This window comes from Hypomesus nipponensis, chromosome 17 (assembly GCF_054491055.1).
Source record: "Hypomesus nipponensis isolate SF chromosome 17, ASM5449105v1, whole genome shotgun sequence".
NCBI classification, from domain to species: Eukaryota; Metazoa; Chordata; class Actinopteri; order Osmeriformes; family Osmeridae; genus Hypomesus; species Hypomesus nipponensis.
Genome location: NC_140377.1, coordinates 17,922,730 through 17,942,500, shown reverse-complemented (window position 1 = coordinate 17,942,500; position 19,771 = coordinate 17,922,730). Strand labels below are relative to the sequence as shown.

The 19,771-nt window shown below is 44.0% G+C and overlaps 1 protein-coding gene, 1 long non-coding RNA gene and 1 pseudogene across 10 annotated transcripts in view; 1 reads left to right on the top strand and 2 right to left on the bottom strand.

Annotated features, from left to right (window-relative positions):
- The window catches only part of grin2aa (glutamate receptor, ionotropic, N-methyl D-aspartate 2A, a), a 99,554-nt gene extending 95,291 nt beyond the window's left edge, over nt 1-4,263 (bottom strand). The window contains exon 1 of the mRNA XM_084676976.1: nt 3,862-4,263. Within this exon, the coding sequence (XP_084533102.1) occupies nt 3,862-4,263 (402 nt within the window). The remainder of the gene's footprint in view (nt 1-3,861) is intronic.
- An 8,313-nt stretch (nt 4,264-12,576) lies between these two features.
- Nucleotides 12,577-13,918, bottom strand: LOC146253789 (histone lysine acetyltransferase CREBBP pseudogene; annotated as a pseudogene). The gene is made up of 2 exons (XR_014731641.1): nt 13,806-13,918; nt 12,577-13,162 (listed from the first exon to the last, which is right to left on the bottom strand). The product of XR_014731641.1 is annotated as a histone lysine acetyltransferase CREBBP pseudogene (transcript).
- Nucleotides 13,919-14,994: 1,076 nt separating this feature from the next.
- On the top strand, nt 14,995-18,907 carry LOC146253788 (uncharacterized). 8 transcript variants are annotated; one of them, XR_014731796.1, is made up of 6 exons: nt 14,995-15,118; nt 15,193-15,273; nt 15,367-15,395; nt 15,487-15,570; nt 15,660-18,451; nt 18,543-18,907. It is a non-coding gene; the product is annotated as an uncharacterized LOC146253788 (long non-coding RNA). The 8 variants fall into 8 exon arrangements; XR_014731795.1 differs by lacking the exon at nt 14,995-15,118 and having other exon boundaries at nt 15,126-15,273; XR_014731798.1 differs by lacking the exons at nt 15,193-15,273; nt 15,367-15,395 and having other exon boundaries at nt 14,996-15,118.
- Nucleotides 18,908-19,771: the final 864 nt, after the last annotated feature.

Sequence of the window (19,771 nt, the reverse complement as noted above, 5' to 3'; positions counted from 1 at the left end):
GTGTTGGCTTTCATTGTTCGTTATTGATGTATTGGTGTGCTCTCTGGGGCATGTTGTGGTATGGAGCACAGTAAAATGTCCAGCCAACCCGTAATGTCATAATTAAGGTGTCTTTCACTCTCTGTCTCTGTCTCTTTGTCTCTTTCTTTGTCTGACTCTCTATTTCTTGTTATCCTTCTTTCCCTTTCTCTCTCATGCCCTCCTGTCCCCCCAAGGCTGTATGGGGGGGGGGGGGGAATAGAGCCACTCGAACACACACACATTAATGTCTGCAAAGATTTCCAGAATCTCACACATTATATTCTAGACATGTAGGGTTCACCATCTGCAGTAATGTAGCCATTTACTGATGTCTGCATTCACCTGTTTGTTCCATTTTGTACAGGTATGTCCTAACTTTGAGTCACAAAAAGCCTCAGGAAAAAGTATTTCCCTGAACTATTGGCTTTGTCTGATACATAAAGAACCAAACAACCAGTGGAACATCTCAACATAAATAACTTCAATGAGGGAGAGCCATTCTGAAAGTGCTTTGCCATGAACAAGACAGAGCTGCAGTAATTGGTACTAGAGACTGCTGGGAGAGTATGTGTCAATAACAGTTTACCACGGGAGGAACATGAGGCAATGACCAGCTCCTGGCTTCCATGGACATAATTACACAGCCAGGAGGAAAGGTAAAACACTGTCAATATTAAAGCATGATCTAACAGCTGTAGTATACATCCTGTTTGGTAAGGAAGTGCCATACCAAGCAGAAGATGTGGAGAGCCGCTAAGTGATTAATAATGTATTGTTGACTGCTCCATAATTCAATAACAGTATGAAGACGTATGGATAGGTCTAACACAGAAAGAAGCTGCCATATTTATCTAATTAACCAGCGGAGAGAAAGACTGGTCGTCTGCACTCTCTCTCTCTGTCTGTCTCTCTGTCTCTGTCTCTTTCACCCTGTGTGTCTCTCGGGGTCTCATGTACTCAGTGGCGGTTCTAGACTAATTTTACTGGGGGGGCCAAGGGGGGCCAGTGTTTAATCAGAGGGGCACAAAAAAAACGGAAACAAATGATATTTAAACATTAAATACTTCTGCTTTACATTAAAATCATACAAAATGCTCTGGCTCTCCCTCTTCCAGCTCCTCAACTCTCTCAATACCTTGATATGTTTCTCTAACTTTTTTATTTACTGGGGCCAAAAAGGCTGCAATATCTCTTCCTCAGTTCGTGATGAATACTAGAAGAAGAAAAACATGTAAAAAAAAAAAAAAAAAAAGGAGAGCTCAGGGGGGCCACAGGGGGGGCCAGGGACATTTTGACAGGGGCACTGGCCCCTGTAGGCCCCCGTGTAGAAACGCCCCTGTATGTACTGACGCTTTTCCGCCGACTTCAGGCGTATTTGTTTCGCAATTTGCGCGTAAAAGCATGGCGAGGTATGTACAAACATACCACACTGAGGTAAAAACGTTGACGCCTGTCGGGAACAAAAAATGGCAAATTGCGCTTTTCCGTGTCATGCATATGCATTCACGGGAGGGTCAAAGGTAAAGTGGGAGTTTCCCATAAAGAGATGGGAGGGGATGCGTATAGTGCGCCTACTTATGTATTCCGTGGTATGTACAAAAAACGCCTGTGAAAGCGCACCTCTCCAGGTATGCAAACGTGCACGTTTGCATACCTGGCTTATTAGCGCCATGGGCAACCCGCAGATAGCGCACGCTGTGATACTTCAGTTTATGTCGTATTTACGAAACATGTAAGTCATCGCCTTTCTCCGCCCACTATACCGCAGATTGCGAGCATTTAAACGCGCAATTGAATGGGCCTCCTTCTCTCTTTCTATCATGGATCAGCCACCAAAGTCGAAACAGGGATGATTGTTTGAAATGATCCTGATGCCAATATTTGTAATGTAGTGAGGAGTTTAACAACTGCTGAAATGGAATGTGAACGCCGAGTCAGAGATTTGATGTAATCTTTGATTTCTTCCAGTAACTGTAATATTGCATGACTGCATAATCTGTAATGCAGAATTATTTTGTGTTCACTCAATTCCAAAAGTGTGATCCGTGTGGCAAAAATCCTTTGGCCTTTGTCTTCGTCTTGCTCGGTTACGGCTGCCATTTCACCAGGAGGCATATGCGCATCCTGGTTTACACCTGCTTTTAAAAAGCGTAGAATTTTCAAGCAAAATAGAAGTGTGCTTTCATAGCCGTTTTTTGTGCATACCGCAGAATACATAATTAGGCGCACTTAACGCATCCCATCCCATCTTTTATGGGAAACTCCCACTTTGCCCTTGACCTTCCCGTGAATGCATATGCATGACACAAAAAGCGCAATTTGCCATTTTCAGTTTCCGCGACAGGGAGTCTGCGCTTTTACCTCAGTGCGCCATGTTTGTACATACCTTACCATGCTTTGACGTGTAAATTGCGAAACAAATACGCCTGAAGTCAGCGCAAAAGCATTAGTACATGAGGCCCTCAGTGTCTCCCTCTTTCTCTGTCCGTGTCTATCTCTCTCTGTTACTCTCTCTCTGTTTCTCACTCTAAGTCTAAGTCTTTCTCTCTCTTGCAGTTCTGATAAGACTCTGCTGGGGGCATGGAGGCATGACTTGACTCACAATCCCAAAAAGCTATCAACGAAGAGGAGAAGAAAACAAACACACCAACACACACACAAAGAGGATCTCTTTCATGCAAACACACACATACACTCTTTCTCTCTCACACACACACATATAAACATGCTGGGGATTACTTTAATCTGCATGCAATCCACAAGGGAGCAGAGGCAGAGGTGCCTGTTAGACTGAAAAGAGTCTCTGAGGAACATGGAGAGAATGAGAGGAGGAACCAGGAGAGGAACCAGGAGAGGAACCAGGAGAGGAACCAGGAGAGGAACCAGGAGTGGAACCAGGGAAGGCAGTTCTCCTGTGTTTCCTAGAGAAGAGATCTGGAGGGAAACTGGTCTAGCTGCCTTTCCACTGTGTAGGTGTGTGTGCATTTGAGTCTGTGTGTGTGTGAGTGTGTGTCGTGGCAGGGTTCACAGGAACTTGCTGAGATGAGGCTTTCCAGTGCAAGTGGCCTCCGTGCACTCTTTAATACCTCTCCAGTCAACCTCTTGTCTACTGCTCTGCTACAGCCCAGGGATTATCCATGCTCCTCTTTCTCCCTCTCTTCACCCTCAATCCCTCATTCCACACACACCATCTCCTTCCCCTGCCCCCCGCCCCTGTGCACCCCCCCCCCCACACACACACACACACCCCTCCTGTTATCCCTTCCACTAACATGCAGTGTTCTGAAAAGGCTACGGCCAGACCAGCCAGCATTCTTCTTCCATCAAGGAGCATATTGTTGTGGTGTGGACTGGCATATGAGTCTGAGGGGATAGGATTGAATTAGTCTATTTTCTGACTTTGGGCTGATTTCCCCCTTAACTGGAACAGTGATGTGGTTTCATGTCACATTATTAAACTACAGTAGCTCTGCTGGTTGCTTGTGATTGATAGTCAAATGAGCTAGCATGGTCACAGCATTTAGTGAAACGAGTCGATTGTATTCATAATGAGAGCAGAAGCAAACTCCTCTTCATGAGGATTTTTCATAAAACATATAATCGAAGAGTGATTTATTCTCTCCTTTAATCACCCTCTCATTTCCCCCTACCCTTCTCAAAACTCCACACACACACACACACACACACACACTTGGACTGACACACACACATATACTAGCACAGAGTCAAATATATAACCTGACAAGCACACCAAATAGCTTATCCATCCCTCTCTCTCCCTACCTCCCTCCATCATTCCCTCCCTCTTTTCCTCTCCTTCTCCTCCCCTCCCTCTCTCACCTTGTCGGCCATGATCATGGAGGAGCCTCCGTGGATGCCCAGGATGGGGATCAACGTCTGGGAGGAAATAAAATCCAAAATCTGGGCGATGGCCTCCTGGTCGGTCCCGTCCCCAAACACCACTCCGTGGATCTTGGTCCCGGACATCAGGTCGCACATGTGCGTGATGATGCTCTTGGGGTCGGTCTCGTTGACCAGGAGCGTGACCACGTTGACGTCGATGGGGTCCTCCTTGCTCCACAGTGCCCGGATGTCCCGGTCGGAAATGTAGCGCGTGCGCCCCAGGATGACTGCGATGTTGAGCACGGGCACCTTCTCGGCTCGGGCAGCGCCCACCGCCAGCACCAGCGCCGCCAGGAGAGCCAGGAGAGCCAGGAGCCACACCCCCCTGCTGACAGACATGCTGAACCTCTTCATCCCCTGGAGAGGAAGGGAAGGAGAGAGAGAGAGAGAGAGAGAGAGAGAGAGAGAGAGATAGGAAGGTAGAGGAAGGTGAAAGGAAAGGTTGGGCACACAGAGAACAACGCAGATGTTAGCGTCAGGTAACGTATCTCAAGTCAAATAAACAGGGAGAAGCGGCGAGAAATATGGCCGACCCTGGCGATTGATGCTGGATGAGGCTCTGCCTCTGCTCCCCTGGTGCCTTAGACCTGGGAGGTGCTGCTCTCTCCGGGTAACGGGTGCACATCACAACATAACTGCTCTCACTGAAGATATCCTTCATCCTAATCAATACTGCACACACCGGCCGGACTTACCTCCGTCTACAACGACGGACAAGTGCCCTCACTCCTAATTAATTCCAAAATGCAAGGATGTGCATGAGTGCACGTGCACTTGTGTACGCGTGTACGTGCGTGTTCTGTATGTGTGCTTGTGTGTTTGTGGGTGTGTGTGTTAAAGGGGGAGCTGGTTGGTTTGTGGTTTCATAAGTGGGAGATGAGAGCTGCGAGGCCTGACGTTGAGAGCTGAGAGCGGGTGAGCGGTCGCTGAAGAAGATTGAACACGACAGTGGATGCCGCGGCAACCGGAGCAGAAGAGCACGGTGACATCACCATGGCCATTCCACCGGGACCTCGCACACTCACTTACTCGCTTGGACAGACAGCACTACGACAGAACAGGACACGGTGTGTGTGTGTGTGTGTGTGTGTGCCAATGTGCGAGTGTGTGCACGTGTGTGTGTGTGTGTGTGTGTGTGTGTGCACGTGTGTGTGTGTGTGTGTGTGTGCGTGTGTGTGAGGCCGGCCAGAGGCCGATGGACACATATGTAGGTCTGAGGAGCAGGTGTGATGAACAGCAGAGCGTGAATGAGGCAGGAGGCAGAGAGTATGTGGGATGGACAGTATAGACCGAGTATGAGGCAAAGTCCACAATGGTCACACACCGACCCATATGTACTACCAAACGTGGGCTGTGGAAATAAATCACTGACCGCAGTGAATGTGAAGAGTTTCACTTTGAGGAAAAGAGGTCCGAACAAAAGAACAAAGGACAGAACAAAAGATGAATAGGCCCAACAATGATTGACAGGAAGAGGTCCTGTTTGATGTCATTTAAAATTAGACGTTGCTCTGGCCTCAGTCACAGTTAACTGGCAACAAGCTGAGGGTCTCCCTTAGCTGAATCTGTGGTGACGTGCTTTTGGCCGAGAGCTCTCTCCACCTCTCCGCCCTGTGGCCTGATTGGGAAGGGGAGTGTTTTTTCCGACCAAATCTGACAGGATCATTTGTCGTCATACAAAAGCTACGATATCTTGGCAAGACCATAGTAAATGATGTTTGGCAGGCGTATCTACGGCACTGTTCACACACACACACACAGACCCACATAGAATCCTCCCTCTCATACATACACACACACAGAGCACTGCAGGGTTGAAAGAAACTAGGTTTCAGATCTATCAATTATGCATCTCCTTTATGGCTAAATGACTATTAATATGATTACATTTACCAGCGTAACCGTATTCTTTTGGAGGCCCTATATGCATTAAGATTGAATGAGCCAGTGTATACATCAACTCCTCATGACTAATTCACAGCCAGGCACAGTCAATGATCCAATGCTGATAAACACACTTATCCAGTTGTGTCTCCTGGTGTATGATGGTGAATGTATGGTTCACCATGAATAGGCCTCTGTTAGACCACAGGGTAGCATGCCACCCTCCTACACCTGAAGCACTGCACCTCTCTTCTGCCCTTTCATTGACAGATCTGTCCGTACTTTTCTCTCTCCGTCTCACTCACTCCACCTCCATCCCTCCATCTCACCCTCCACCATCCCTCCCTTGCTCCCTCCCTTGCTCCCTCTGTGGCTCCATCTCTCTCTATCTCTTGTCCGTCTCCGTTTCTCCATCCCTCTACCCTCCAACTCTCCGTCTATCCCTTCTATCCCTCCATCTCGGCCTCTGCCTACCTCCGTCCCTCTGCCCTCCCTCTCGTCCCAGGCACAGGGGCAACAGAGTGGCAGGCCAACGGACGCAGCCATCTGCTTTGTAGGTGGGTTTGACAGCACAGTGGAAGTTATAATCACACTGAAGGTTCATATGTAGACTGCATACCTCTTCAATGTAACTCAATGGAAAGGCATATATATATATCTCTCTCGCTCTCTCTCTCTATCTCTCTCTCTATATCTCTCTCTCTCTCTCTCTCTCTCTATATATATATATATATATATATATATATATATATATATATATATATAGAGAGAGAGAGAGAGAGAGAGAGAGAGAGAGAGGATTCGAATAAACATAGGTACATAATGTACTTTAATAAAAGTGCCACCATGCCTTCATGCACAGCACCTGAGTCAAGCTCACATCTGTGGCTGATGCTTTTTGTAAAGGTTACAGACTCATTCCAACATTACCTTCCCCTTTTTTTTAAACAGCACTTGGGTCAACCAGAATCCGTGGCATTTGCATAAGGTTCTCCATATTTTTGTTACAGCAATAATAATCGAAAAGGACAAGTTAATATTGCCTTTAATAGCTTCTATAAATAACTGTCTCGTCTTTCCTTGGCCCTCGGCCTCGGCTGTTTTGCAGTGCAAAAATTATATATAAAATAAAACATAAATGCCTCTCAGTGATCCAGAGCGCAGTCAGATGCAAGAACTGTGCTGCTAACACGTGACTGCATTCGGAACGCGGGGGGGGGGGGGGGGGGGGAATGGGAAGATGTAAATTCATTTTGATTTCTCATTAACTCCAATGAAAGGACCACAATACATCCGCGACCCCTACCGGTCGTGTTCTAGCTTGCACCCTTTTCGTTCGGTAGAGATGTATTCCTCTGGCTGAAGATCAAGACGTCCCTCCGCTCGTACGGCACCACGTGAAGTTCAAGCTTGCGCGTGGAAAGGTGGATCATGACTCGTGACGTGGTTACTTATTCAAAAGGTTTACATAGTCCGTATGTTACATACTTTACGATCTCATCTCCAGTGGTATGTTCTTTTTTTACTGCATGCGCCTCGTCGGAGGGGCCATGGAGAGTTGAAAGTTGGGAAGCTAAGAAACAAAAGCCGCAGTGAAGACTAGTTCAAAGCCACGGCTGCATTTACAACTCTCGGACTTGTACCAAACGCGTTCTAACTCGGTCATCGCTGTCCAAAAGTGTTCAGATCTCACTCCTCGCTTGTAACATACCAACAGCCCAAGATCAAACCGAGAATTCCCATTCTGCGGCGACAGGCACCGGGAGAGAGTGCGGTTATTAAGAGAGCTGCCTGCGCGTACGTTTATTACACAGGTGCTGAGCGAAGGGGCCTAAACTCAATCCGGTGGAACAATAAACGAATCAGTTCCGTTTATTCAACAGCATTCGTTTTACATTCATAAAAAGAACAAATAGTGGTGGGTGTATGCGTTTGTTTTGGGGCTGCTCAATTCTAACCAATGATGCTCAGCCTGTTGTCACGATGCGTCTGTATGCGCTGCAATTTTGAGATAAAATGTATCAAACATGGCCAAGTAATACTGCGCAGGTGATATTATAATCTTGTAGTCTGTGTTCATGCAACAGCACAAACCAACCCATGTGTTCGTCTGGCTGTCCCTCCCGCGGTGGTGCGGCACTTTGGTGAGGACAAGGCTCTGCGTAAAAAGGTAATTCGCTCACACACCACGGAAAGAAAATGTTACTATTTTATTTAATGAAATTGTTAAATAAAAAGGCAGATATAGACTACTTACAGCATCTCCCTTCCACATAGCTCCAAAATAGTGGTATGAAATGACATTGCAACAGTCCCTCTGGAAAACCAGTCTTGTATAAATAACTGGTGAAATTATTCCCACGGTTAAAGATAAAAGAATCCCCTTGTAACTTCAACGCGCTGAGCAGTGAATCACTGTAATCCAATTGTCTTCATTGTGTCGGATTTTCCGTAGCAATCCACGGCCCTTGTATCGTCGTGTGTCCCAATATCATCCTATCCTGTTCCAGCCGACGGCAGGCGTGCAGTCCTGGACGCACACCGTGGGACCCACTCGAACGTTTGTGTGTATGTGTGAGAACAGAGAGAAAACGAGAAAGATAGTGTGTGTGTGTGTCTGTGTGTGTGTGTGTGTGTGTGTGATCGCGCGCGCGCGCTCCTGCAGAGGGGCGGCTGGATGGATGGACGGACGGTCCCTCTCTCGCGCAGCGCTCGCTTGCTGGCTGGCTGTCCCTCTGCTCTGCGCTAAAGCTTCCTGAAGAAAGTGAGGGGGCTCAGACACACTGGCGCTCACACAACAGTCCTTAAGATGAACACGATAACTACACGCCCGCTTCGCAGGGGAGCTTCTGTACCTAAAACTGAAACGGAGATAGATTCACACTGCATGCAGTGGAACACTTTACTGCAGGGAGAGAGAAGGCAGGAAAGGGCTACACTCGAGACTCGCGTTAAGTTGATTTGGACGGTAGCCTCATCCCTCTTGACGCCGGTCAATCATCAAGTGGTAATGAAAATGTCAGGCCAAATGCCAAAAGCCACTTCCCATCTACTGCTCCGGTTCATAAAGGCAGTCACCTGCGATGTGATCGCAGATGGATAAACAGAGGAACAGACTCGGACAGTGTTTCTTTCGGACTTATTTTTTTGTGGCTAATTTAGAGGTTCTTATTTTCCCGATCTTTCATTTCCTCTTTGTTGCTGTCGTGCTACAGCTGGGGTGCCTCTTAGTGACGTAGTCTATACGCCTATCATTTAAAATTCCACATGCCAAACCTCTCTCTACCTACTTTTTTTTCTGCAGAGCCCCATGGAGCACCAGTGCCAACCGTAGAAAGAAGGGAGGTGGACATAACGAACACTATAACCGCAAACAACCACCATTATCAGAACTGCCGATCGTCAGCAACAGCAGTTAGCCAAGAAAGAGACCCATTCTCAGTTAGAGTATAGCTAAGTTACTCCGAAAGTTAGAGATTACAACGAATGAAACCACGCCGAGGTTTACCGCTATCTGTTGTAGAAAGACAACTGAACCGTGTTATAAACCTTAATAAGCTGTTAATATAACACAATAAGCAAACTTCCGATTTCGAGTCTTTTTTATAACAGATTTCAAAAAGCGCTCAGGATCCCATTCCAAGCCTCGGTGGATATAGCAGTCGCTTGACGGGCACCCACAGTTTGAACAAGTTGCAGTGAATAGTAGGAATAGAATAGTCCAGTCATGCGTCTAACTGTAATAAATCACATTTGGTTTAAATACACATTTATGGGACGTATTTGTATCTGCTCCCAGTGGCGAAAATTTGTTATCATTTTTTTTTGGGGGGGGGGGCAATTATCTGACATTCAAGAGCAATTTCCGAGGGGGACACCAACATTAATGCTGTAACACTGGGCCTATATTGTAATATGTTCAATGTATATTATTAACTTTATTGAAATTTCCTTATTTTTACAGTTATTTATTGAGGTAGGACAAATCCTACTTTTCCCAGGATTCCCGGGATTTCCGCCTATGTCTGCTCCACCAAGAATGCGGAGCTACTGATTTGTCGCTACAGTGTTAGCCTAGCCTGTAGTTTGATGGTAGTTCTCTCAGCAGTGGTGGTTCCCAGTATAACGTGTATGTGTGTGTGTGTGTGTGTGTGTGTGTGATAGAGAGAGAGAGAGAGTGTTGGAGAGACAAAACAGAGAAACAGGTAGAAAGGGAGAGATTGAGACAGAGACTCAGGGGGATCCTCTTCTTAGTGGTCTTTGATGGTTGAAAATAAACAGCAGAAATTGATGGTTTTCTAGAAAGAGGCCCCTCCACTTCAGCTACAGTATGTGAGAAGACGTACTTGCTGGGCGCAACACACACAAACACACACCTAGGGTGAGAGATGTGCACAAGACCAACTGGCCTCACTCCAGCTTCTGTTGGGCCATGATCAGAGAAGAGGAGAATCAAGGTTGGGCGGGGGGTGTTGTTGGACGACATATGTATGTGTGTGCATGTGGCATTGCCAGACCAGTGTATGCCTGTTGGACCAACACAGAGGTGACCATAGGGGTATTTGGTCAGAACACGATCGCACAACCTCTGGAGAGAGACACACAGAGAGAGAACAAGACAAAGAAAGAAAGAAAAGAAATAGAGAGATGCAGGAGGAAATGGAAGACAACGGGAGTGAGGGAAGGAAGAGGAGGAGAGTAGAAACAGTGACACCTTCATGTGTTCACAGGTTCTGACTCAAAACCTTGTATCTTTCTACAAGGGAGTTGGTTTAGTTTCCCTACTGTGTTTAAACACTAACCCTGCTCTGCCGATAATTATTGGTCGGGATGTTTGTTTCAATGTTGTTTTGACATCGATAGCGACATGCTTTAGCCATTATCTTATATTTGACCAATTTCTTTCATTTTTATAAATGTAACTGATGCTTATAGCTAAAGTGACATAAAAAGTGCATATAGAAAAACAGCAGAAGACAACGGATCAGAAGTGCATAGTTCTACTGTATTTCTGAGGTCTGAGTCACGAAAAGTTCTGTATTTACCACCAATACCACCTGTATTTATTCTGGCCACACTGCCAAGTAACTAATATCAACTACAAAGTAGGAACTGTCATTGATCTCCTTCTGTCCCTCACCCGCTGAAAAGATCTGTGTGTCAATCTCCTCTAAGACAGGAGATCACGGGTCTGTGAAGTTGATCAATTGGTCTTAATATGACCGTTCCTCTTCACTGGGCTCTGAGACACTGTGCCCTGCTGCTTGTCGGATATAGCTACAGTAATCTGATCACCTCTATTCCCGCTTTCTTTCACACGCACAAAGACACAGATACGTTCACACATAGGGGTGAGTGTAAGAACTATGCTCTGATCTAACACGATTGATGGTTACTGGTTAAATGGGTAGCACCTCCTCATTCGCAGCCTCATTTTCAAGAAGAGACCAGCAGAGAGATACAATGGAACTAAACAGTGGATGACTAATGGTTTCTATATTAGTGACTGTTGCTGTTGCAGTGTGTGTCCTCAGTAATTCTAGAATGTTCTTGTTACTACCTAGATATTCCACTACATCTTCTCCATGTAAACACATGGAAAGATTTACCATTGATTCTTAAGGTCGATTTGTCATACAGATATCAATATGTTATATCGGAAGCACATTTCCTGAGGTTATGGTCTGCCTCCAGTAGTTCACTGTAGGTTATGCTATAGGTTATGTGTCTGTTTGTGTGTGTATGACAGAGAGAACAGGGGGTATTCTAAGAGTGCCATTTGACCTTTACATCTTCCCAGAGAAAATATCTTACTGTATTGGTAGTGACATCCCTACACACACAAACACACACAAACAACCAACATGCGATGACACCGTTTTGTAACCTCATATTTGGTCTCTGATGTATCTGAAGATCTGGGGAGGTAAACGTCCACCATCACGCTCCTGTCATGATGACTGGTGGAGTGCTGCCCCCTAGTGGAGTTTCAACCGACTTCAGGAAGAGATTAACTTTGCATGATGACGCAGGGGTCCTTTCGTCTTCTGTGCTTATCAATTAACGATACATTTTACCTTTGTGCGGTGTTTAGGTCTGTGGGACAGTTGTTTAATGTTTACGAAAATACAAATGATACATAATTATTTAGTCTCCTCAACCAGAGACTTGTTCACCTTGACTCATTTTCTGTGGAGAATATGTATAATAAGTATAGGAACACATTTACATTGAGTGGACATTGGCACCCCCAAAACACATTTATATGACATACGTGGTGTTTGGTGGGGTAATCAAAGTGTGTGTATGTGGAAAAAAAGTTCAAACTAAACAAAAAGGTTTGCTGCGTGCCTTCCTTCTGTCTTCGTCTTCCCTGGGCCTGGCTGTTTGAACCAAAAGCCTCTGCTTCTCTGCCAGTCTCCCATGTTTTAGATTTGTTTTGTGTGAAATGACATGGCTTGTTGGAACCTCTCAGTTCAATTCAAATAAATGTATTCTATTCATATACGGTATAAACATACATTTGGGGTGGGAATCTTTTGGTACCACACGATTCAAATCGATGTATCCGAGATTAGTTTAAAAATATATATACTTTAAAAAGCCATCATTTTAAAAAATCTGTATCGCAAGCAGACTGAATCGCGATTCAAATGTGAATCGATTTTTTCCCCCCACCCCTAATATATATTCCCACACCCTACACCCAGCCAGATGCAAATTAGGGTTTGCAAATTAGGTTAGAAACAGAAATTCTGTGTAGTTTGAAAATATAACTCATTCATAAACCATTGCATTCCTACTACACTACCAATAATACATAAATCATAACCAATCTCAGGTCAGATGATGAAGTTACCATGCTATATTTGTTTTTGATGTTTAATCAATGTTATTGATATTGTTGCTATATAACCCCTGTGGTCAAATATGGGCAAAGGTCACAAGCACATGAGGAACTACAGCCTTCCCACAGGGCCTCCTCCCCCGGCCGGCTGGCCTACCCTCTGCATGCTGGCCTCCTCCTCCTCAGCATCTGGGCCTGCTGGAGGCGGTGCTGCAGCTGCTGCTGCCTCAGCTTGTGCTTGATGTTGAGGCAGAAGGGCACGGGGCACTTGTTCTCCTGGCAGTGCTTGGCGTGGTAGCAGCACAGGGCGATCAGCTGCTTGCAGATGGGGCAGCCGCCGTTGGTCTTGCGCTTGCAGCCCTTGGTGTGCTGCACCACACGCTTCATCTTCTGGCAGGACGGCAGCGAGCAGTTGGCGTTGCGACACTGGCAGGCGTGGACCAGGGACTGGATGCAGCGCTGGATGCTGAGGTGCCGGCTCTCCATCTTCTGCTTGTGATCGTGGCCCTTGGTGTTGTAGGAGGTGGGGGGTCAGTATTTATGTATATTTCTAGACAAATCCAAAGCATATAAATACAACTGTCCAACAATGTTTTGTCCACTAGTTAGTTAGACACAATAAATACACTATGGTCAAACATAGGCTATGTGAACCAGGCGGGAGTGGGTAATCGGGAAAATTCCCGGTTGGCCGCTTCACTCTTGGGCCGGTCAAGGATTTTTTTTGTTGTTGACATTTGTCACGTTAGTCTACAAGTAGGCTACACACATTCTGCATTCTGACTCCCCAGCCTCTGCATGGGTTGTACCATGTGAGAGTTCTCCCCTCCCAAATAGAGTTGGTTGGGTCCACACAAGTGCCAGCTGGTATTGAGAAATATAGGCCTAATGATTAGCATTAGCAACGTAATTATTTGACTAATATTGTTGTAGCGTTGACAACCTATTCGCAAGCAAAATATTACATTTAATTAAAATATTCGCTAGCCTTTTGGTATGCAATAAAAGTGGACTCAAAAAATAAAAGTAGCCCGGTCATGGGTCTGAAATTCCCGGGCTGAAAAGTGGCCCTGATGTGAACACCTGCTCAGTATGTGCATCTGCTCATCAAACATCTCATTCCTTAATCATGGCTATAAGCGTCACTTACCCATTTTCCGCGGTTGGATGTATCGAAAAGCTGTTGGCTTATTAAATAGAGAGACGCAAAAATCAAGATCCAGCCAAGTTACCACAATCAAGACCATTTATTTTTGTTTAAATTGTTTGACGTAAATAGAAAACAAAATGCAAAAATACAGTCATCCACTTCCCATTCTACCCAAGGTCAGCAAAAGTGTATTATTTAGCTTAGCCTAAGAACTGACAAATCAATAGCGTTGCTTTTTTAGTTTTGCACGAAATTACAAGCTAGGCCTTCAAATTGCTGCGCCATTAAAAATATTGCTAGGCCTACTTCCCATAATATTTCATGCATCTTTGTGCTGTTGACATTTGCGTTTTTTGAGATAGATATCCTATGTTGTCGTTGATTAGTAGGCTAACGCACTTCAACAATACGTGGTTCACTATTGGTCAAGAATAGACTATCATACTCACTGCTTAATTTGATGTGTAGAATTCCTCAAAATACAGCAAATATATTAGCCTAGCTGCCAGCCCAGAAATAGCGTAAACGCGAACAGTTTATAAATTAACTTTCACTTTCATTTAGGCAGGATAGGATATATAATGCCAATAAGGAAGTTGGGATTTAAAAAATTTAAGACCCAACCAACATTTTCTATATAGCCTGTTTTATTTATGAAAGACGCTTCATAGCGATCCTAATTGTTCACAATCTAGGGAGGCTACATCAGAAGATCAAGGAGCCAAGGAGTGAAAATAGCCGTGTGTCTGGTTTAATGAGTGATTTAAACACCAGGGGCCTGTACTACGAATCAAGATCAACATGCTCTGGATTACTTTCAGTTACCCGGCTACGCGAAGCCTAACAATCGCAGTCACGTTAAACGGTACTACGACGGCGGTTATCAATTCTCTAACTCAACCCAGATCTTTCCAGACGTGCGCGTTCACATAAAGGGGCGGTGTTTGCACCGTATGTCCAATCGCAAACATGGACGAAACAAGAGCCGCATATTTCACGAAGGAGGAGTAGACAATCTTACAAACTTTGTCTGCTCCTCTTGCGTGAAATATTGTAATACAATCATATCAGGAATACAGACATATAATATAGGCAAAATTCAACAAAGTCGCTGCAGCCAATCTGGCAGAAAATAGCAGCTGTAAATGCGTAAGCTACATGACTTATTGAAGATGTGATCATAATTACACGTGTGCATTCCACAACGTTAAACTTTTGTTGCTGTATTATTTTAGTTGCAACCCTGCAGTGGCAACCCTGCAGTGACAAACGATTGTGGGAGCAAATAAAAAATAAAACCATAATTCAAAACGGTAAGCCAATACTTGTACATATTTTAAGGCCAACAAGTACAAGGCTGAATTGCCTGAACTCGTCCCTTTTTTAGGATATCTATCAGGGTCACCCCATGATGGAAGGGGGCATTTCTTCAGACCCTGGTGGCAGCAGGTTGGAAGCCCAGGCATATGTATGTTTCAAGTAGCCTAACCTATGTGACCATGTTCATTCAACAATTATTTATGAATATTGTAGGAGTGAAATGTATTACTGTTCTCTGCAGTGACTGTCGTCCCACTGTGCCATACAGAGGTAACAGTGAAACTAATAGTCATACGCCAGTATGTATGCCATATGTGGTTGCTAAATATTGATCCAATATACCATTTACTTTCTCATCCAGGTCCTAGATGATCAGGAAACTACGTCTGCCTGCTCATTTTGGGGGTACACTTTTGAGTTGTATTTGCCACTTGCAACACAGATGGTGAGAGTGTGTGAACGTGTGGCTGTGTCCTTAAAGTGCTCATTTCAAATATGACTCAATTGATTAAATTGCTATGGTGTTAAACTCAGCAGGAATAGGAACGTCTTCCTCCCCCTGAACGTAAGGCCTCCACTTCAAAGCCAAGACAAAGACACAAGGTATAAGCAATGAACCTTGTAATAGTCAAATGGACACCTTCAACTTTGACCAAGTGTGCCTTGGAAAGGGACAATGTTCTTTTGTATTAGGTTGGAGCAGACAATGTGAGGGGCCCTGTATTAATAAAAAAAAAACCTGGAGCTCGATTATTAGAGGCTTTTAATAAAAAAAACAAGGCTGGAGACAGAAAAACTGGAATATGAGAAGAGATAGTAATTGACTGAATGAATGACACTAAAATTAGTTACACTGACATATTTTTCTGTATTCCTAGGGAAGGGAGAACACATGAGGATGTATTTGTTAAACTTTGTTTTACGTTTTGGTCTTTTTAATACCTTTTTGTGGCTTTCTTGTTGTGCCGTTTGAATCTTTTCTGGGGGTTTTCACAACTTATCTCTTTCAATGTCCTAAAATGCTATAAAAGTGAGTGAAGAGCTTTGTACAGATACCCATTGTTCTTCTTGGTTTGAAAGGTTTTGATTGGGGGGAAAAAAAACAATTTCTGATATGGAAATGATTAGAAAATGGCTCAAAGCAACCCAAGGACAACAGAATGGGTTAAGTTGTAAAATATGATATCATTTGCATACATTTCCAGAAGGGAAATCAGAACATTGAGTGAAAAACCTTGTTTCATTTTGTCAACATATTAGAGTCCAAAGTTTTTACAAAGGGCACTTTGGAAATCTCTTTTTCACCACGACATTAATCAGCATATGGTGGCAACAACCATTAACGAAAATCTGTTGCAAATAGCGGAGCAGACCTTGTTCTTGCTCTTGCTCAGGTTCTCTTTATCACCCACACTATCAAAGTACCCATAGCGAAATAACGAAACGATATGCATACAGTCTGTGGGACTGTGAGTGCACAGCTTCAATGTGTAGCATTGGCCAAATACGGCTCAAGAAGCTGGCAATATACGTAATTCCCTCTGCTAATAACCTATATCTTTCAGAAAGATACTGATGAGGGAATGCGAAAGGGTTTTGTCAGTCTCTAAATGTTCTGTTTCTTCTGAGCGCACCTCTGACAATCCGCGTACCAAGCTCCATAGGAACTTCTATGAACGGTGACGACATTATCGTCAAGAATGAGTTTGTGGGCGGGGTTTTTATACCGGTTGATCTCTGATCTCCAACTTAACCTGCTCCCGACCAGGTTAGCCGTTCAGCATGTGTTACCATGGCGATCTACCCCGGTAACAAGTGATCCACCGTCGTAGTACAGAAAACCCTGGGTTGAACCTGAAGTAACCTCGCTAACGCCAAATCTTGATTCTTAGTACAGGCCCCTGCTCTGGCGGATCATTTAACGTTGAATTAATGCAGTCGGAGTTAGCCTTAGCAAACATTTATGATCATGAAAAAGTAGCCCTGGTCCAGCTCATAAAATATTGACAATTGTTTACCAGAATGAGCGAGCTTAAAGAGAATTATTCAATTTATAGCACAGCTGGGGTCTGTACTACGAATCAAGATCAACATGCTCTGGATTACTTTCAGTTACCCGGCTACGCGAAGCCTAACAATTGCAGTCACGATAAGCGGTACTACGACGGCGGTTATCAACTCACTAACTCAACCCAGATCTTTCCAATCTAGAGACGTGCGCGTTCACATAAAGGGGCGGTGTTTGAACCGTACGTCCAATCGCAAACATGGACGAAACAAGAGCCGCATATTTCACGGAGGAGGAGCAGACAATCTTACAAACTTTGTCTACTCCTACTGCGTGAAATATTGTAATACAAGCATATCAGGAATACAGACATAATACAGGCAAATTTCAACAAAGTCGCTGCTGCCAAGCTGGAAAAAAATAGCATACGCTGTAAATGCGTAAGCTACATGACTTATTGAAGATGTGACCACAATTACACGGGTGCATTCCACAACGTTAAACTTTTGTTGCTGTATTATTTTAGTTGCAACCCTGCAGTGGCAAACGATCGTGGGAGCAAATGCTAAATAAATATAAAACCATAATTCAAAACGGTAAGTAGCAGTAGGCAATACTTGCACATATTTTAAGGCCAACAAGTACAAGGCTGAATTGCCTGAATTAGTCCCTTTTGTAGGATATTGTATAGCTACAAAAGGCCTATAGAACAATGAAATTGCCTGCAGCCAACAGGAAGAAAAATTAGGCAACTGGTGGCAGCAGGTTGGAAGCCCAGACCTATGTATGTTTCAAGTCATCTATGTGACCATGTTCATTCAACAATTATTTATGAATATTGTAGGAGTGAAATGTATTACTGTTCTCTGCAGTGACAGGAAATACAGTGGTGTTGCTGCCACCACCCACTGTCGTCCCACTGTGGCATACAGAGGTAACAGTGAAACTAATAGTCATACGCCAGTATGTATGCCATATGTGGTTGCTGAATATGGATCAAATATACCATTTACTTTCTCAAGTGGAGGTCCTAGATGATCAGGAAACTGTGTCTGCCTGCTCATTTTGGGGGTACACCTTTGAGTTTTATTTACCACTTGCAACACAGATGGTGAGAGTGTGTGAACCTGTGACTGAAGTGTCTGTAATGACTTACTAATTGTGGTGGTCTCAACATAAGACACAAGTCCTTAAAGTGCTCATTTCAAATATGACTCAATTGATTACATTTCTATGGTGTTGAACTCAGCAGGAAGAGGAACTTCTTCCTCCCCCTGAGCCTAGGGCCTCCACTTCAAGGCCAAGACAAAGACACAAGGTATAAGCAAAAAACCACAGTAGTCAAATGGACACCTTCAACTTTCTCCAAGTGTGCCTTGCAAAGGGACAATGTTCTTCATTTGTTTCAGGTTGGAGCAGACAGTGTGAGGGCCCTGTATAAAAGAACCCTGGAGCTCTATTATAAGGTTTTTAATTAAAAAAACAAGGCTGGAGACAGAAAAACTGGAATATGAGAAGAGATCGTACATGACTGAACAACACTAAACTTAGTTACACTGACATATTTTTCCTGTTCCTAGGGGAGGGAGAACACATGAGGATGTATTTGTTAAACTTTTGTCTACGTTTTGATATTTTTATACCTTTTTGTGGCTTTTTTGTTGTGCCTTTTGAATCTTTTGTGGGGGTTTTCACCACTTCTCTCTTTCAATGTCCTATTTATTATTTTTGAAAAATGCTATAAAAGTGAATGAAACATCAAAAATCAATGAAAGTAGTGAAATTATCATTTATGTATCACTTGTGAAGAGCTTTGTACAGATACCCATTGTTCTTTTTGGTTTGAAAGGTTTTGGTTGAAAGAAACCCCAATTTCTGATATGGAAATGATTAGAAAATGGGTCAAAGCAACCCAAGGACAAAGGGGTTAAGGGGAGACACAGTGAATATGGATAACATATCAACATGAAACCTCCCAAGTTGATAACTAATAGTAGGTCAAATAATGTTTTCATTACTAGTTTCCTGTAAATGTAGGACTATGTTTAAATGAGCAAATGATGACGTTGTAAAATATGATATTCTTTGCGTACATTTTCAGAACAGAAATCAGAACATTGAGTGAAAAACCTCCTTTCATTTTGTCAACATATTAGGAGTCCAAAGTTTTTACAAAGGGCACTTTGGATATATATTTTTCATCATAAAATCCGTTCAAAATTGCGCGGCAGACCGTGTTCTTGCTCAGGTTCTCCGCATCACCCACACTATAAAACTAGCTACCCATAGCGAAATAACGAAACGCTATGCATTCAGTCTGTGGGACTGAGTGCACAGCTTCAAAGCGTCGCATTGGCAACATAGGGCTCAAGAAGCTGGCAATATACGTAATTCCCTCTGCTAAGAATCTATATATTTCAGAAAGATACTCATGAGGGAATGCAAAAGGGTTTTGTCGGTCTCTAAATGTTCTGGCTCTTCTGAACTCACCTCTCACTACAGTATCAGCGCACCAAGCTGCACAGGATCTACTATGAACGGTGACGAAATTATCGTCAAGAATTAGTTAATGGGCGGGGTTTTCATACCGGTTGATCTCTGATCTCCAACTTATCCTGCTCCCGACCAGGTTAGCCGT